At 36.7% G+C, this 20736-nt stretch overlaps 1 protein-coding gene across 1 annotated transcript in view; it reads right to left on the bottom strand.

Annotated features, from left to right (window-relative positions):
• The window catches only part of LOC117399523 (macrophage mannose receptor 1-like), a 29712-nt gene extending 8976 nt beyond the window's left edge, over positions 1-20736 (bottom strand). Inside the window, exons 1-21 of the mRNA XM_033998761.3 lie at positions 20593-20736; positions 19436-19837; positions 18545-18718; positions 14995-15150; positions 14122-14235; positions 13740-13883; positions 13228-13410; positions 12469-12626; positions 11835-11948; positions 10223-10338; positions 8772-8920; positions 7403-7602; positions 6894-7018; positions 5180-5264; positions 4287-4431; positions 3461-3499; positions 2630-2793; positions 2379-2446; positions 1844-1944; positions 612-751; positions 405-519 (exon numbers count right to left, since the gene is read on the bottom strand). Coding sequence (XP_033854652.3) covers positions 405-519; positions 612-751; positions 1844-1944; positions 2379-2446; positions 2630-2793; positions 3461-3499; positions 4287-4431; positions 5180-5264; positions 6894-7018; positions 7403-7602; positions 8772-8920; positions 10223-10338; positions 11835-11948; positions 12469-12626; positions 13228-13410; positions 13740-13883; positions 14122-14235; positions 14995-15150; positions 18545-18718; positions 19436-19837; positions 20593-20650 — 2950 coding nt within the window. The 5' untranslated portion in view covers positions 20651-20736. The remainder of the gene's footprint in view (positions 1-404; positions 520-611; positions 752-1843; positions 1945-2378; positions 2447-2629; positions 2794-3460; positions 3500-4286; positions 4432-5179; positions 5265-6893; positions 7019-7402; positions 7603-8771; positions 8921-10222; positions 10339-11834; positions 11949-12468; positions 12627-13227; positions 13411-13739; positions 13884-14121; positions 14236-14994; positions 15151-18544; positions 18719-19435; positions 19838-20592) is intronic.

The raw sequence follows: 20736 nt of genomic DNA, 5'->3' as shown, positions 1-20736 counted from the left end.
CCAGGACCAATGATAAATATTGTGAAACCAATTAGTGATAGGAAAAAGTGGGGTTCTTATAGTAATATCTGTACTTGAATGCAGTCTCTGTGCAAAGTTAAAAAAATCTGATAGCAGATGATAACAGAGCAAAACACTGACTGAATGACATATAAAGAGGCCTTTAACTTTCATTTTCATGTGTATAGTCATTTCAAATATACCCCAGTCACACAACCATTGTGAATATAACTTTTTTTAATTATAAACAAAGAAGCCTACTGTATTTATCAAACACGGTTTAAAAGAGAAATATAGCTGTGGGCAACTTAAGGAGAAAGCAATTACATTAATAGAGGGTGTCAAATGAACTGCTTACACAGGGACATAGTTAACATTACTGTTAATCGTATCATGCTACATACCTTGCTGTTTTGCATTTGCAATGGAAACCAAATTTCCACCCTGGTTTATACAGAGAGTTCTTGCATCTGTCCATGTCTTTCGGTCAGCACCATTCACGCCAAACATTTTGTAGCACTAGGAGAAAATAAAACAGCTGTTTTACTTAACACCAACCCATACATCCACCCCTTTAAGTATATACGCTGTATAATCTTTTGAGCTGTTACCTTTTTCTGATATGATAACCAGTCAGCCGGACATCCTCCGACAGGAGGAACTGTGGGGCCCATGGTGGTATTAACAAAAGTTTCACTTCTTTTACATATAGAAGGAAACGACTCGCCACAGTTGATATCATTCCAAAATCCTGCAAAACAAAATGAGAGACTCAATATTAATTTGATCTCAATTAGTGCTGTGCGAAATAATTATTCCATTATTTGGATAAGATGTCCACAGGTGAGGGTCATTGGTGTTGATTGGGCTAACTGACCATTCTAAGTGAAACAAGTGAAGAAACAGCTGCTTGTATTTGTGTGGATTGCTGCTTTGCTTAAACTGTGTGGAGAACCACAGTCCACACAAATCCAAACTGCTGCTTCTACACTTGTTTCACTTGGAAAGATCAAGAGCTTATCTGAATAATTGAATACTCAGTTTTTGCAGCTCTAATCTCTAATCTGCAGGTGTGAGGATGTAGGACAAGGCAGGCCAGGCCATGCACCTTAAGTGCATTTTATTTATTATGCAGTTAAGGTGTGCATAATAAATAAAATGTTTATGCGATTACAGTAGGGTTACCATATGACTCTATGTACACTAGGACAGTTTGGGAGAGTTCCAGCTTTTCAACTCCCAATGCATTCTGGTAAGGGCAGTCCTGCTTCTCTTAAGGAAACAGTGAAAGGTACCTGAGACAGGTAAAACGTACCAGAATGCAATTGCGATGTGAGTTGAAAAGCCTGAACTGTGCCAAACTGTCCCAGTGAACAGAGTCATATGGTAACTCTGGATTACAGCTTCTTGGCATTGAAAGCACAGGTTCAATCTTCATTTCAGGGAAAATAACCTCATTAGAATTGAGATAACAATACCAATAACACATTTTCCCACAGTACTCTTATCAGTATTGTGTCCATTGTTCAATTGCACTGGCAAGGGTTAAAAATCACAAATATGCCTTTCATTGTAAAGGACTGCTGCTTGCAACAACAGAATGCTACACAATGATGCACATTGGCTTTAAAATATATACTTTCGTTCTGTAGCTACTGGAGGTGCTAACCTACATTTTACTGAGGTGGGTCAGTTTGTGAGTTGAATTTCAGGTACAGGTGCAAACAAATATGCAAGCATTGTCCTTTGCAGAACAATTACAAATATGCATTAATTTAATTAACTGATGGCTGTATCTTCATTTATAGGTATTCAGTTTGATTGTGACTTGATGTACACTTACCCATGCCTCTATACATTGTTACACAGTTTTCATCATTATTTGCAAAATTAGGTTCATGCTGTTCCCAAGCCACATAGGTCACTGGAGATCCATCCATCCACCTTGAACACAAGCAAATCTCCTGTTTTTTTATATTTGAATACATTCAAGCATTTATCTAAGACTGAAATGGGATTAACCTTCTTTCTCATCACTAGGATGTGTATACAGTTGTTACATCATTAAATAACAAGAAGCACAACTTCTTATAACCCAAGATAAGAATTCCTTTCCCACTTCAAGACCACCCAGTAGAAGAAATATGAAATGGTCAATACACCCAGCATGTGCGAAATGGCCATAGTTAGCAAGCTGACAGCAGAAACAGCATTGTGTAGGTAATATTACAAGGACAACACCTTTATATATTTATCAACCTTTTCAGAAACAGACTATTAGTCTTTTAAAATACATTTTATACTATTAACTTCTCTATTGATCTTGTCAAGACTTAAAGATGAAATACATGCTTTATGCAGCCGTTACTTGTACCTACTGGACTGTTTTATCAAGACCAACAGATAAGGCAATGTAGTATTGCTCATAATTCTCATCCCTTGAGATCTGAAAAAAAAAGATATACATATATTACATGAGTGTAAATGTGATCATATAATTAAGAGGACAAAATAAAATGTCTAATTACAGCTAATGTGTATTGGTTGCTTAAAGCATATATTATTTTATCAGCGTTTAGAGTACATGTATTGCTACAAACTCTGATTAAAATGTAATAAAGATATTTACCAGTTTCCATAAAAACTTTCTTTCAGATTCACTTTGTATTACTGCCAGATCACCAAAATTCTTCTTACAGAAAGTTCTAGCTTCTTTCATAGGAAGCAATTCAGTATTAATATAGTACTGAGATCCATTGTACACAAGCCAGCCATCTTCTGTGAAATTATATGCTGTGGAAAAATATATAGACCATACTGTATAAAACAAAATGGAAAAACTGGACCAATGTCACACAGGGAAACTACTTACCCTCTTCAGAATGTATATGACCCCACCCACCTGACCACCTTGCTACTTACCCTCTTCAGAATGTATATGACCCCACCCACCTGACCACCTTGCTACTTACCCTCTTTCAGAATGTATATGACCCCACCCACCTGACCACCTTGCTACTTACCCTCTTTCAGAATGCATATGACCTCACCCACCTGACCACCTTGCTACTTACCCTCTTTCAGAATGTATATGACCCCACCCACCTGACCACCTTGCTACTTACCCTTTTTCAGAATGTATATGACCCCATCCACCTGACCACCTTGCTACTTACCCTCTTTCAGAATGTATATGAACCCACCCACCTGACCACCTTGCTACTTGATCATTTGCATCAACATTACCAAACATGCTTGTTATCTGTGAAAACTCTGAGCAACTCCTCATCTAGAACTGTCAGTAACGACAGGATATGGTTCTGCTGTTTCTTAATTAATATATGTATGTTTTCTGAGCTGGGAGTATAATGTCAGACTATAACATGCTCTAATATATTTTACATAACAAAGAATGCAAAACAAATATTTTACGTTCAATAATATAAGACAATTGACCTACCTGGTTCAGAAATTGTGGGGGCAGGTTTTAACAAAGTTCCTGTAAAAAGAACATGTAAATCATCAGATAGTTTAAAGATATGTCACCTGTATGGCGTTATACATTTAAGTTTGGTATATATAATTATCGTTAAATAATGGGGCATATTTGCCCAAAAACTTTTACTTTAAATGGATAAACAAATGTAAATTGTGTAATGAAGCATGAATGTTACAGATCATTTCTTGAGTGTACTATGTTCAGTAGCACACTTGAGCCAAAACAATCAAGTAATATAATCCAATGTCTCTAAGCACTCTCAAGTTGCATGCTTTTCATTTTCTTTCTCCTTTCATAAAAAAGAATTCAATAAAGAAATGTAGCTTTGGAATAGCCCTTAATATCCTCTTGAGACAGGTGCTCTATGACATTCACCTTGAATTGTACAGTATAGGTCGCTGTTTGATCAGCTGCAATGTGCTGCTTTTTACAGTCATGCAGGTCAAATAATTGCACATACTGTAGAAAGATTGTAGTAGCACAAACAGACACCAGAGCGAATCATGGTGTGCAATAAAGCACAATGTGTTCCAACTGAAGCCCAGACAGATTGTTTTCTTTAGTTCTTATGTCAATTAAGTGTGCAATAGTTTGCTTTTACTGCATGCTTTTTTTCTTAAATAAAAATCAAAGCAAGAGCTGTGCTCATAAAGAATGTAAAATGCCTTTTTTTAAAAAAGAAAATAATTTTCACAGCATAAACATTCCAATGAATCCCAATGAAATTTCCAATTTCAAAATTTCCTTCTGAGCTCAGCTGCGATGATGATGACCTGATAAACGTTACCTTTACGAATTTTACAAATCCAGTTTGTGTAGCTTTCACATTGACGGTCGTTCCAAGACAACGGATAGGAAAGTGACATTTCAGTGCAAAGCTCAACATTGTTATAATTATTGGGTTCTCCGTAGCCCCAGTTTTCATATGACACCTGCAAAATATAGGCACAGGTTTAAATCAGTGTGAAAAAAGCAAAGTCAAAGGAACCTGTAAATCATTTTGTGTTTACGCCTGCTTTATTGAAAAGTAAAATGATCAGCATTAAAATACAGACACTTGTTTAACCTGGCTCCAAAATGCATACAATTATACACCTTAAGACATTTGTGCTACATGGATCAAGCACCGCAGACAAGCGATGTTGCTTAGTGAAGCTCTTAACTTAAGGTATATGATCACAAACAAACTCAATGTTCTGCCTTAAACTATTTATAAGCACTTGCACTATGGTTTGGGTAGACAAGGTGCTCGGATAGGCCGAAAAGACTTCCAAACCATGTAAATATGCCAGTACAAGCGCACGGTTTGGAACACAGCCTCAACACTTAAAACGAAAAAAGAAACACATTTGTTTTAAAGAAACTATTTTATAAGCACAATAACACACTCAAAGGCATATGGTTGTAAGAGAAAATAGCTCTTCTCAGATGGTTGAAGGCAGGACACACCTGAGGCACTCGATTATCTCAGTTCTACCTCATGCTTTCTCATGTTACTGCTTGCTTGCTGACAGCTTTTTTAGACGTTCTTAATCCATATTAATATATAATTTGACTAAATCATAGCATAATGATTGACCCCTTGCTGACGCTCGGTTCTTCAAGCTTCCCTTGGTCATTAATCTCATGATACAGCACCGGGCATTAGTCTTTATCACTGCAGTAATATTAATAACTTACTGGACTGCCATCACTCCACACATGACCAGCAGTGGAATCCAATATGTTTAAACCAATCCAGCCAGCGTCATTGTAAAAGTATCTGCTGTTAGAGAAATAAAAAAAAAAAATATATATATATATATATATATATATATATATACAGTATATATATATATATAGTGGTTTGCTGAAGTATTCACCCCATTGCAAAGTTTTCAAAGTTTGTTGGCACCTGAGCGTACTCCACAACGCTTTCAAATTAGACTTTACATGTAGAATCACACAAACTACTCCAAATTGAAAAAGTAAAGAAATGCATATAGAATATAAATAAGTAAGATTTACAGAAAAAAACATATTAATCTCAGTTGCATAAGTATTCAACCCCCTTTGCTACTGCAGCCCTAAATCAGTTCAGGTGCAAATGATTTGTTTGAAAGGTCACAAAATTAGTGAAATGGTTTCAGCCTGTGTGTATTCAAAGTGGTTTAACTTGTAGATAATTTCCTTCAGGTATATAAAGACTTTCAAGCTGCAACTCACATAGTGATCCAACAAAGCAACCGTGAAGACCAAGGAGCTTTCAAAACAAGTAAGGGATAAAGTGGTAGAGAGGCACAGAGCAGGAGAAGGGTAAAAGAAAATGTCAAAGGCACTGATTATCCTTCCCAGTACAGTGAAGTCCATCATTAAGAAGTGGAAGATGCATCATACCACCGAGACACTACCCAGATCAGGTTGCCCTCCCAAACTGAACAGCCGGGCAAGCAGGAAACTGGTTTGGGATGTCACATTGAAGACAAAAATGACCTTGAGAGATCTGCAAAGTTCTGTGTCTGAGATGGAAGTCAGTGTTCACACAGTAAGCCGGTCCCTACACAAAGCTGGCCTGTACGAACAGGTGGCCAGAAAGAAGCCATTACTCAAAAAGCCTCATCTTAAAGCACATATATGGAGTTTGCAAAAAACATGTAGATGATACTGCAGACATGTGGAAAAAGGTTTTGTGGTCAGACGAGACAAATATTGAACTTTTCGGTCTAAATTCCAAGCGTTACGTCTGGCGCAAGCCCAACACTGCACATCACCCAGTCAACACCATCCCAATTGTCAAGCATGGTGGCAGCAGCATCATGTTATGAGGATGCTTCTCTTCAGCAGGGACTGGGAAGCTTGTCAGGATAGAGGGGAGAATGGATGGTGCAAAGTACAAGCAAATCCTTGAGGAAAACCTGTTTGAGTCAGCCAAGACTCTGAAACTGGGAAGGGAATTTACATTTCAGCAGGACAATGACCCGAAGCACAAAGCCAAAGCCACACTGGAGTGGTTGAACAAAAAGAGAATTAATGTTCTTGAGTGGCCAAGTCAAAGTCCTGACTTGAATCCAATCGAAAATCCCCAACAAACTTATCAGAACTTATCAAAACAATTTCCCCGTGAAGAATGGGTACAAATTTCATCATCCTACTGAATACTTATGCAACCAGTAAATTTCATTTTGTACATTTTCTTTGCAAGTTTTGCTTACATTTAACCACCTAGGCACTACAGCTTTGAATAAAAAAAAGTTATATATATATATATATATATATATATATATATATATATATATATATATATATATATATAGTAAATGAAGAGTAATTGATAAACTGAAACCTCACTATTTTAATAATAAGTAATGAAAATGTAATGAAATAAAAAAATAAATAAACATCAATAACTACTTACACAGATGCATATATGCTGTCTTTTTCCGCCTGACTATGAATGCTGAGCAGGTCTCCCCCAATTGCCAGACAGAACTCCCGAGCTTCAAACCATGTCTTTCTGTTCTTGACATTGTTCCAGTAGTACTAGGAGGAAGGAAACAAGCAACACGCTTATTTTAATTCCTAGAACAAGAAGTTACACTGAAATCAGGAACATTTCAGTGTAAAACAGTAGATTACACTGAAATCAGGTACATTTCAGTGTGAAACAGCAGTTTACACTGAAATCAGGGACATTTCATTATAAAACAGCAGGTTACACTGAAATCAGGGACATTTCATTATAAAACAGCAGGTTACACTGAAATCGGATCAAGATTGGCACCAGATCAAAAGATGGCCAGGAGAGATGGAGACGGAGAGTGAGACTTTGCAGTACTATATTATTGATGTGTCGTAGTTAGGCAGACATACAGATGATTTATTTTTACATATTCAGTACTGCATGTAGAAAAAAGCAGCAGATACCTTGTAGCAGTATTGACTGGTTCCTATTGCATGCCAGGCATCAGGACACGTGGGAAGGGGAGTTGTCATTGGGGCTTTTGTCGTTGTCACTCCCTCAGCCCAGTGTTTGCAGATATACTTGGCCTTTTCTGTGCAGTCTACCACATCCCATAATCCGGCAAACACACCAGTTGTCATTGCAACACAGCCCTGTTTCTTACCTTTGAAATGGATAATAAGGAGAATGTAATCACCCAATTAGGCGACACATGCCTGTATTGTATCCTCTTTTACCTTCCTGCCCTTTCACCCCAGGATGACCATGACATATATCAATAGTGTGTATATAATACTATAGAATAAAGATTAGCAATGAAATGTTTGATCACAATTTGAGAAGTGATTCCTAAGCGATAATGTTTAATATCAAGTTTCATGACAATTGAATAAGCCACTCTGACCAGTAATCTGAGTGCAGTGGCACTGGAACAATTTTTATAGTGGGGGTGCTGAAAGCCATTGAACAAAACTGTAGTCCCTGTATATAATGGAAGCCATGCAAAGCCAGGGGGTGCTGTCGCACCCACAGAGCCCCTAGTTCCAGCGCCCCTGTCTCAGTGCCGTATATCAGAGTGCTAACTGTAGGTATTTCTTTGTCGAATTTAATGAGCGGTAACACCTTGCACCCAGGACAACAATCCCACAATTCACTGCTGAGATGACGCATTTCTAAGGAAACTAAGGAAAGTGAAAAAATATATATTTCATATCAAAAGTATAAAAGGTAAGACAAATAATTGCTTATAAAATATAAATGCATTTTTAATTATTTTTGATCACGACAGATTCTATATTAAATAACACTGTTTTTGATTGATGCTCAATAATTGTGTAAACAAGGCAAACCGTGCTGAGTAATTAACATGATTTATTCCATTTAATTAATACCTAAGAACTTCAAATTTCTTAAAGGCAATTACTTGGAAAATATAAGTACAGACTCCACCCCTACTGTATACAAAATAATTGTGTTTGTTTTTCAGTGCCACTGCAGCTTAAAGGCTTTTTTTTAGTAACATTAAACGTATTTTCCCTTTAACAAAATAATAACTCACTGGAGTGGCATTTTCAAATAGGAAATACAATAGCAGAACAACATATTTGTAGATAAATGAAAACCATTTCACCTGGTAACTGAAATGTTATTACATTTAAAAAAAAGTCTCTCTAACATTCTTTAACAATATTGCAGTCTGTACTGTATTTCATTTGCTTCGTTTTACTGGAACTAACTACTATACAAGCTTAAGATTGTGCTGCTATCTTTTTTAGGTGCATTTCCTGTCGTCATTTTTCTTACAGTGAAATAATATTTAATGTAATACTGCACCTGGCAAGTTAACATTAAATTGAGTGAACCTGACGTCTTGACCAGTTGTCCATTTAAATGTATCCCGATCTTCCGTGTTTGACAAACCCAGCCAGAAATATTTTTCAGGCCTTAGTCCAACCAGGCTAATAAGATAGGCATGTTCATATCTAGAAGAAATAATTTTTTAATCATACACCTGACTATATGCCTACAAAATCCCTGACTTTGTGCAAGTGTACCTAGAAGAATTGATGCTGTTTTGAAGGCAAAGGGTAGTCACACCAAATATTGATTTGATTTAGATTTTTCTTCTGTTCACTCACTTTGCATTTTGTTAATTGATAAATATAAACTATTAACATGTCTATTTTTGAAAGCATTCTTACTTTACAGCATTTTTTCACACCTGCTTAAAACTTTTGCACAGTATTGTATATTGAGGAAGACTATCTTTTTTTTTTTAAATTTAGTAGTCGGCAGTTCTTTTTTTATCATTTCCTTCCAATTTAGAATAGCCAATTATTTTTAGGGACACCTCACCGCTACCAGCCCCGCACTGACTCGGGAGCGGCAAAGACGAACACACGCTGTCCTCCGAAGTGTGTTCTGTCAGCCGACTGCTTCTTTTCACACTGCAGACCCACCATGCAGCCACCTCAGTGCTGCAGCGTCGGAGGACAACGCATCTCTGGGCAGCTTACAGGCAAGCCCGCAGGCACCCGGCCAGACTACAGGGGTTGCTGGTGCGCGGTGAGACGAGGACTCCCTGGCCGACCTAAGCCCCCCTCTTCTCCGCTTGGCCAATTGTGCGCCGCCCCCTGGGAGCTCCCGTCCACGATCGGCAGTGGAATAGCCTGGACTCGAACCGACGATGTCCAGGCTATAGGGCACATCCTGCACTCCACGCGGAGCGCCTTTACCGGATGCGCCACTCGGGAGCCCCCGAGGAAGACTATCTTCTATCTTAAGTTTGCAAAAGGAAAAAAAAAAGTATAATGCTAATATTTGATCCATTCATATTTTTTAAAAAATAATCATGGCTCAGTAGCTTTGCTGTCTAAATAAAATAATAAAATGATAAATGTTATACATTTTGTTATAAAAACGGGTAGATACTTGCAGTTACTGTTAGTGATGTGAAATTTCTTTAAACTCCGGACACTGATGAGCTGAAATACCACATGACGCATAGTTTTACCACAGATGCATTTAGGGTTAGTGCTCCATGGAGGAGCCAATCTAAATCATGTACTGCTCTGAAATGCACTTCAATGATTCTCTCTCTATCAGAGGGGGCTGTTTTAATAGTCTAAACATGGGGGATCTAAATATCTGACACTTTTTAAATAATTAAAATTGACTCCAAGGAAAACAATAAACATGTAAATTTAAATAACCATACATGAACCAGGCAGTACGTGAATCTGTACAGATAATATTTCAGAACACTGTAGGATTTTTATTCATACCTGTCATCAACAGTAACCAGGCTTGATGCTTTACTTTTGCAAGTCTGGTTTGCTTCTGTAAATGACTGCATGTCAGATCCCACATAATAGCAGTAAGAGCCATGTCTGGTCCAACCCTAGAAAACAAAAAGCAAATCTTATTGGTGGGTGGGTTAAAGGATCTGTTAAACAAGGCTGAATAATTACATGTGTAGAATAAGTACCTTCTAATGTCCTTCTCATTTTTTTTTCACCATCCCCTTACCTTAACAATGTTAGCAACCATTTTTCCTGGCTCTGTTCCTCCACTATTGAATAATAATAATAAAAAAAAAACATTATCTGTGGCTGTAGAGTCCTAGTTGACAGCTCTTTGTGTACTTCCTGATTCCAAAAAAAAAAGCACATGATACGGTGACGTTCAACTCAGCTGGCCCCACCTGGTCTATTGTAATTGAATGAAGACTTTCTTTTGAAGCACAAAGTACTCAAAAGTACATGGTAACTAGGATTTTACAGGCACAGATAATGCCAGGTAAATTCTGATACAGAGAACAAACACACTGAAAGTGATTTGAAGAGTGGATGCTGTTTAATAGATTAGCGATTTTATACAAACACTTTCAAGACCTAAAAAGGCAATCTTGGAGCAACATTTCTTAGAAACACTAAGTATTATTGTAAACATCATAAAATGGTAAAGGAAAGGTGAAAAATAAACTAAATTACATGTGAAGTACTTTAAAAATGAAAAATAGTAAACTAATTTCTGACAAAAACGACATCGCATGTAAACAGACAACCAAGAAAGAATAAAATGGTCAGCAATATAAAGAGATGTGATATCGTAAAAAATACTAATATAATTAAATATTCTTTTTTTTTTTTTAACTTGGTATATATATAATTGTGGGGATAATTCAATCATGCAGATAATAAGGAACATAGCTGTTGATTTAGTGTAAACATTTTTTTTTTACCGCTCAGTGACAGCTGAATGGGGGACAGACGGACGGACGGACTGCAGTTTCACAGAGCAAAAAAGACTGCAATTGCATCTAGGCTATTCCCTAGAACAATACAGAACACTGGAAGTGTTTGCTCAGCAATTCGGAGCTAAGTATATTTTTCCTGCTGGAATGTGTGTCTGTAATGGATGTGAAAATACAATACAAAGCAGAAGATATTATCCGATAAAACAGATCTGTGTCAACATCACATCACTAAATTCACTGTTCAGCAAACTATTTCCTGCTCATGTTATGAAAACACTGAAGGCCTCCTCAATTCCACCTGGGAATGACAGGTCCATTTTCTTGCTTGATAAGGAGCAGCTTATGACCACTGTTACAAAACGTTTACAACGATAGCGTCCCGGTCATGTTCAATGTTTAAACCATTTTAAATTGATATTGTTTTAAAAGATATTTAGCACCATGAGTGGTCAGAGTGACAAGTGTTGACAAAGTGTGGGAAATAATGAAGATATAAAATAAGGCAGTGAGTTAGCATTTGTCTCGCATTAGTAAGCCCTATGCTTAGATATATGCTGCTTTTACAATAAATAAAGTACATTTTCAAGCACCCAAACTCTAGCAAAATTGTGTAGAAGAAAATAAGCCTTGTAACTTACTTTCTTGCAACCCTGTTCCACAATCTCGGGGGCACCATGTGGCTTGGATGAGGCTTTTTTCTTGCAAATGTATCCATATTGCTTTTCACAGACATGATCTGTCCATTTGCCATCCTGTAGGTTCGAAAATACAACATCATTTATAGCAATTGCTGTGCCTAAAAGATGGGATGGGGCACTGGAGCAACTCTATGTTCGTCCGGTTCCTAGTAGCTGATTGATCTTAAAACTTTGGCAAGTTGGGTCTTGAAGGATGATTTTCTTTAAGACCCAACTTGACCAACCATGATTTTCTATCCGCAACGATTCCTGTGGGTTTGTTTTAAACCAATTACTGTGCCTTGTACAAATTCTAATGTAACATTTTAATTAATGTATTTATATTTTCAGTTTCTATTTGAGCCAATGTAACCTTTTATAGTAAGATACTTGATATGTCTATAGTACCGTATGTTATTTCATTTAGGTTTACATTTTGAAAATGGTGCAATAGCTTGTACTGTATAAGCATATTTAAAATGTCATACAGTAAAAGTTAATTTGTACTTTATTCTCTTTGGGTAAAGAAAGGCCTTTTCTAGCTCTCCAAACACTGCTTATCAGCGTAACACAGCTAGATCAACATTAACGTTACCTTTCCTTTCATGAGAACGCAGTCCTCCTGGAGGTTAGAAGAATGGCTTGGTTCTCCAGTGTGCCATTTGGTGAATGTCACATGTGATCCATCGCTCCACTCAAACAGCATATGCATTTTCAGGTCATTAAGTCCAATCCAGAGGTCCTCACTTGGCACTGGGGGAGGGAAACATTTGCAAAAGTTTATACCAGTGCATGTCTCAATGGGGAACCAAAAATGTGTCTTTGTTGTTTCATTTCAGGATTATTAATAGTAAACTACAGTACAATGTCATTAAACATGCAATACACATTAACTGCATATCTATTGCAAAAAGACTGACCAAGAGCTAGTAGTACACTTTGTTTTTCTTTTTTAAATAGTGTATACTTTTAGCACAATTTTTTAAATAGCGTTACTGCTGTGGGGAGGGCATTGAAAAATGCTAAAAATGCATATTTGCTGGTATATTGAACTGTATTTCCCCAAACTCTCACAGATAGCAAATGTTTTAGACACCAGTACTGGTAATACAGAAACAATGGGTTATACAGTAATAGTAAAGCCACTAATGCTTAGCTTGTATAACTTTTTAAGGATATACATCTGAAGATCAACATGAATTGAAAAGACGTTTACACAATCACTGGCAAATCAACAGACAGACTGAAATAAAAATACAGTGGTTGAAACACAGTCCAGTTAGAAATTAATGTTGTTGCAGAAATTCCCAGCAAAGTAAATTCATATAAATTCATACATATAATGTATACATACAATATCCAAATTGTGAAATAACAAAGCTGTGTTCTTCAATATTATGGATGCTGGCAAGATCTCCTCCATCCTTGTGACATGCAGTCAAAGCATCCTTCCATATTTTTTTCGATCTTTCTAAGTAATAGCAATGCCCTGCGTACGGCACCCAGTGGTTAGAACAGTAACTGAGCTGACCGTTCACTGAAAAAAGAGAGAGGTTACACATGTGAAACCCCTTTAACAAAATGACAAGTATGACGGGGTATAGCTTGAGAAGGAAGAATGTTAAAGTTATCTAAGTTTACCCTATTTTATTTCTGAAAGGCAAACATTATAAAAATGAACAAGTAAAAACAATGATTGAGACTGGTTCTGTCTGAAACAGGATGCATTACCAGTGTCTAAAAAAAAAAGAGGACACAGACAATTACACACACACTTTTCTTATTGAAGGGTAATGTACAAAGTCTCCCAAACGCCCTGTTTTACACATACAATACAGTAGTGGATGTAAGGTAATTTATAATAACCTGGCACTGTGGGTATCAGGTTAGTAGCATTCCCCTTCCTACAGATGTATCCCAGTTTATTTGAACAAGCCTTGTCTTCCCACTTGGCACCTTTTCCAGGATTCAACACAGCACAGTTCAGACCAGGCTGGGAAGAGGGACAGCCTTTATTTTAAGAGATAAAGAGGAACAAATAATAATAATAATAATAATAATAATAATAATAATAATAATAATAATAATAATAATAATAATAATAATAATAATTACTACAGTATATTCAACAACATGAATACAAATATTTCATTTTGTGTTTTAAAAACGTGAAAAATAGAACAGTTATTAAACAAAAACTGAATATGTTTAAGAAATTTCAATAATTAGCATTTATAACAGAACTCACCTGGTGCCCAGTTCAGGTATCTGAATGGGTTACCATTACTCCATTGCCAGCCACTGTCAAAATCCAAACTATTTAGTCCCATCCACAATGGAGTGCTCAAAGAACTGGTTAAGCCTTTTGAAAAAAAAAAAGGTACTGTATGTAAATGCTTTTTTACTGTCTTGAAGGAAGTTAGATGTAAAACAGAATTGTATTATTCAAATTCCAATCATAATATATATTAAAATAAATTGTACTATTGACCAATGTTCCTCAAAAATACTGTCAGAAGAAATGTCTGGATAATAAGGTGTGTCTGTCTGTCCGTACATCTGTCAATCTGTATGTAACACTTGCATTTCTGCATATATCTGAGGAACTGCTTATAAAACATGGTGGCAATATTATTGAGTATACGTTATTGAGAGTGTCAGATTCTGTGGTTATATGGAGGTGTCTGTTTGTCCATTCATCCACCCATCTGTATGCAAGTCATACTTGTTTTGCACATACCCAGAGAATTTCTTATCAGATTGTGATTAAACATTGAATTGCTAATTCTTATTCTGTAGTATTCTGTAAACACTGTTGATCACAGTCCTCAGTTTCTTCAGCATAATGATCGCTATAATTTTGAATTTACAGTCGTGGAGGGGGATGAATATTACTGACAAACAGGACTTGTTATCTTATTAAAGTAGAAAAGAGCCGTGAAACTATAGATGGGTTAAGTGTAGATCTGATTAATGTCATAATTTTAGTAACTTTTTTTTTTTAAGGTCTGAATTTGTCAAGAAAATACTGTTTGTGTTCAAGCCATAAATAATTCATTTTTTCAGCCAAAGGGGGGCTCGTTGCGTTTCCTAATTTAAAAAGTGTGTGATAGATCCATACCTGTAAGATATGTTTGTTCGTGTAGCTCGATAACACTTAGTAAGTCGGAATCTTGCTGCTGGCAGCTTTTCCTCGCTTGATGCCAGGTCAGAACTGCTTGGGTGTTTCTCTGATAGAGCACTCCAGATACAGGGTCTGTGTCCCAACCAGCACCACCTGTGGAAATGAGCAGCAAAATAAAAAATAAATAAATCAAATCAGATATCTTTAAAGAGAGAGAGAAATAGAAAACAGGGAGAATTAAAACATTATTTTAAATCTGAAAGTTAATATTGGTTTCCCTGAAAATGCAACTCACTCGTGTAAACATGTTGAATATTATTTTACAAGTTTCCAGAATATAACATGCATCCATTTACACAAGGTGTGCAGTATATTCAATTAATTAATGTATGGCGTTTTTGATAGGGTTGTTACAGTGACAAGTTACTTTTTTTTTTTAACTAGTTACAGTAACTTATTTAAAGAAAATGATGACTAGTTACAAATAGTTTTTTGTCATAGCTCGGAATATTCTTTGAAGATCCAGTTATCGAACACACTTGTTCCCTCTGATGCCATTTTCTAACAAAATGATATAAAAAGTGCATTCAAGTGTCATGTAAGGTTTGACTCGCACTGTTCAAATGCTTTCTGGTTTCCATGTAACTAAAAGAAACCATGTTATTTATTCACATACAATGTAATGTGTTTCCACATTTAATTTACCTATCTGAAAATGGAACCATTACTGTTGCACGTTACTGAAAAATATCAGATTACAGTAATGAAAGCAAGTTAAAACACAGTTCAGTTGATGCTTCCTTAAAGCAAAGTTATCACACGGTTGTGTTGTTGGTCTAACTGATCTCAATCGTGGTGGATCTATAAAATTCATTCCATGCAATCTACTTTAACTTGTTATTTCTAGGATGCTGCAGCGAATCAAGCAAAGACCATAAATACAATGGCCGTTGTATCATACAACAGTAAGTATATAACTTGCAATACAATTTCTAACTGACTTCCATCAGCAGCATTTAAGTAATATGCGTTGCAGGGGTCCCTTCCTCTTCCATTTCCATTGTATCTGTGTTTGAGTCCAGAAAGGAGGGAAACAAAAGAATGAGCTGCTTAAAGACCGAGGAAGCTAGCTGTTTAAAGGTCAGGGCCCAGGCGTGATCTGTGCTAATTAACCTCTAAGAGGAATATACAGGAAAACAGGAAAATAAAGAATTCCAATTTCAATAAAAGAACACAACAAGCTGTTGATAAATCTCAGAACGCAAAGCCAGTCCTGCTACTAGTGTCAGGTTTATGAAACTGTAGAACTACAGAGTCATTTTAAAGCTTGCTCCGAGGAGAGGTTATGAGACACCTCTGCATTCTAAACTCTTTTAACTTTGACGACATTTAAATGGACAAGTCATGACAGTTTTCCTCACAATGTTTTTGCCGTACTTTTCAGGAAATGCGTTGCTATGCTGTTCTGATTTAGGAAAAAAAGTTGGCCGTACCAATGCAGATTACTCAATTCATAGTAATTTAGGGGAGGGGATATTTAAATGTCTGTGTCTGCCTAGTAATTAGGAAAAGAACGACTCTGAATATTGTGAGGAGAGCTTCATGCATTGATGATTTAAAAGAATTAACAAGAGAAAAGTAGTCTATAAATGTATGTGGGAACACGGGGGGTTACACTACAATACAATAAAAAATGGTATGATCCTTAGGCCTATATGAATATAAGATTGAGAACAGGGGGGGTATGTAAAAATACATACGAGGTTCCTGAGCAGCTTCATGCACTGGCAGTTCTATAGGTGGAGTACCAGGCTGAGCATCCTAATGTTCCTGTACACATCTGCCGGTCCCTATACCCTGCCTCTGCTCCGAGAAGCAAGTGACTGCTGGTCTACAGCTGCGGTAGAAGTGCCAGGTGCAGAGTCCACTTAACACACACATATTATAATGAAACGTGGATGTCTTTTAATATTATAAACATTCAAACAAAAGTCTTTATTTAAAGCGATACAGTACATTTATGTTGTTTGTTAACTATATCCATTACTTATTGCACAATATACCAATTGATGGTAACAATTCATTCCAGTTCTGTGGAAGAAGAGGTGGAGCTCTGTTGTTCCTGGGACATCTTAAAAGAATTATAGAAAGAAAATAAAACTACTATGATGACTACTACTACTACTACTAATAATAATAATAATAATAACAATAATATGAGGCTAAAAGTTTGGTTAGTTGTGCTTAACAACATTCATTTATACAAACATTAATAATGGGCTATGAGAGGTTTACATTTGCAGCGTTCTTCTTTTGCGTTCTTTCTTGTGTGTTTGTGGTTTGGTACGGTTTTGCTGAGGAATAACGTGAGATTCTGCCAGTTAAACGGGATCTTGACTGCTAAAGTCTCGTGAGACACAAGCATGATTCCTGCTCCGGTTTACACAGGTTTTTACAGCTATTTTTATTGTGAGAAAGCGATTGACCCTGCCCTTAAAATCGCGCTGCCAAAGGACGTTCTTTTGCTGTTTCACGATGTATTCGACACAGTGCCCCATTTCTCCTATATATTATTCACCTTGCATGCCTGCATCATACTTTAAACACAAAGGCGAATTCGAAGTGAAAAACATAGCACAATACCCAATCAAAATTTCAGTGCAGTATACATTATGACCAATAGCATTTTAATACCAGTTTTTGAGTAAGTTTAATTGAATAACATAGGCAAATAAAGCAGGACATGTTTGAGTGAATTCACCCCTCAGGGAGAATGTGGAGATATCACAACAACAAATCAGTGTATGAATAGGGCTAATCAAAGCAAATTGGAGGTTTGAACAAGGAAATCTCAGAATCCAGTGGTGTGGACTTTAACATAATACTGGAAATTCCAATAAGCAACGGTAAATATGTTTAAGTCAGATCCTGTACACTGCCTCTGAGAAAACACAGGGCCACTGTTTGAGATTGCCTTTCATAAGAGAAAGAGGCAACTGTGTTCTTTGAATAACAGTAACCGCTTCATACTGTTAAAAGCCATTGTCTTATTTTTCAAAGCTGATCATATTTTCCTACAGTATATCTGTGTCTATACTGTATATGACTAGAATTCAGCTACTCTTAGCATGCACTTACTGGTTTGGGATTACATTATAATACCAGCGTGATCCTCAGAAGAAACTTTGGCACAGCTGTAAGCAGACCACAGTAACAACAGAACATGGTCATACTGTATCACTGCAATGGTTACCAGTGTGTATTAGTTCATACCATTGTGATACCATAGGTCTGTCAAAATATGAAAATGCTACAGCTGTGGTACAAGCCTACCAATTGCTCATACCATTGTTGCTGCCCTTGGTAGAGTCTGTGCTTTGCCCACATTCTGGATGAATGTGTGTATGCGGGGGAATGTGTAGCATGTCACTCCTTCTGGGGGTGTATGGGATTACAGAGCACTGGGACTGGCTTGGACTTGGGACACTATTACCACTTCTGTACATTCAATTATTACACAACAAGAACACCATTATCTTTTACTCACTTTTTGTTGGACACTTGCCCCATTTCTTGTCTTTATCATAGTCCGTTGTTGTTGCACACCAAAGATTACCATCAGACCTGCCGTCTTTGGTGCAGTCAGCATACCACTTCTGTTCAAACTTGAAAGGGAACTGGCATGGAATTCCATTTGAATTCCCTCCTATTGAAAAGATATCTAAAGGAAGAAAAAGGCATTGCTAGTCATTATTATTTTGGTACAAAAAGGCATGTTTCATAGTGCTGCAAAATAATAACCGAAAACACATCTAAAATAGCTTGTTTATATAGACTGTGGTAGTTATTTATTCCTCAGGTAATGAACAGCACATATTTTTTTAGACATTCTAAATTGCTTCAGACAGTCCAGGTCATTATTTGTATTTAGCTGATAGCTTAAGAATCTTAAACATGAACTGCAAACTTTGGCTCAAGCTTTAGAGGTATAAAAGTACTCATTAGCTGCTTTTATTTTTTAGTAATATTGGCCCTATTCACAAATCTGTCTGGTAATGTAACAGCCTCCATATTAATTTTACAAGGTTTCTAATTTTAGCACTTACAGTTGTGCCTTGGTTTCAGCTATAACATATTCATTTGTTAATTACTTTTGGTGCTTGTAAATGTACTGTTCATGAAAGGTGTGGGACAATAGCACTGGCTACAGGCATGGCACAGGACTGCCTGACAGCATGCTGTTGAGCGCACCTCAATCCTGACCCTAACCCTAACCCTAACCCTAACCCTAACCCTATCCCTGTCATCTCCCAAGCAGGGTATCATTTGTGTCACATGGTGCCAAATTATATGGTGGTTTTGTGTACAGAGCGGCTTTTTAAATCAAGATGACAAATTAAAAACAAGAATGGCACTTTAATCAAAGATTTCCAAGTACCTTCAAAACCCCTGGAGCATAAATCATCCTTGGTGCCATATATCTTCCATCTGCTCCAAACTCCTGATCCTTTATACAGCATGACATTTTTTTCATTTCTGTTTCCGTAATTGAAATATAAGTCTTCTCCCTTGATTGCAAATAAAGTGTCATTCCTGCACTCCCACTTCTGCAGTTCACTCTTCTCATCACAGGGGTACAGCAGGACTTGAACCCAGTCTCCCTTTTTCTGCGTTCCTAGACATAATTTCAATGACAGGCTGACCAGTCTGTCATCTGAGACCCATCGGAACTGCTGTGACATGGCACTAGGGTTGCAAGCAGCAGTCTGGACAGAGCTGGAACTGATTGCAACCACACATTTGTTATGATCTTCATTGTATATCAGAAAGGAACTTGTTTCTGTAAGATAATACAATAATACCATTTTAAAATATGACATATGCATGGGCTTTTAATGCAACTTTCAATTTTGGGGTTCGGGGCACAGTTAATAAGTGAAGAATACACAACATTCTCCAGGAAAGAACACAATACTCGCAAATTACATTAAAAATGTTTTAGTTCATAGTGTTAGACTTTGGTCTGTATTGCTCCATGAAAAGCAGCTCATTAATAATGCACAGTATTGTTGCCCATCAGTAGAACTACTCTAAGGAACACACGCAGTGGGGTGATTACTGGCTGACACAGTAAGCAGGGGACAGTTGAAAGTCTAGTTGTAAACCAGTGATAAAGGAATTTGGACACTACTGTCTTCTCAATGAGTTCACTTATTTACTTTCATGTAATATTAGTAAAGATTTGAATGTGTTCTTTCCATATATTTCAGTGGTTGGAATGCATCAGTTTCCAAAGCAACCAGATTGTTACTCTCTCAGTAAGAATGTACAGGGTGTTCTGAAATGTGTCTAAGTAGAGAGAACAAACTGCTTTCTCCACAAAATATTAAATATGTCAAAAAATCAGAACTGTTATAAATATTGTATATATAGTTTCTGCTTTATTTAAGCTATTCTGCTGCATGATTCTTGTCTTACTGTACTTTTTGAGGTGTTTCTCAATGAGTAAAAGTAGTAGGTAATGTCATACCAATTGATATGCAACATGTGAAAAAATAACATTTGAAAAGCATTATTAAAAAATAAACAACTCACCTAGCTGAACAGAGGTCCGAATGACATAAAGAAAAAACACCAGTGATATTCTAGCCATTATAAATGTTTCATTATTTTCTTGACCAATTTAGAAAAGTATTCTCAGGTCCTAAATCCAAGACAAGCTGTGTTCACTGAGTTGAT

This window comes from Acipenser ruthenus, chromosome 4 (assembly GCF_902713425.1).
Source record: "Acipenser ruthenus chromosome 4, fAciRut3.2 maternal haplotype, whole genome shotgun sequence".
In the NCBI taxonomy this organism is placed as follows: Eukaryota; Metazoa; Chordata; class Actinopteri; order Acipenseriformes; family Acipenseridae; genus Acipenser; species Acipenser ruthenus.
Note: the sequence above shows the minus strand (reverse complement) of the source record. Positions and strands in the feature narration are given on the sequence as shown.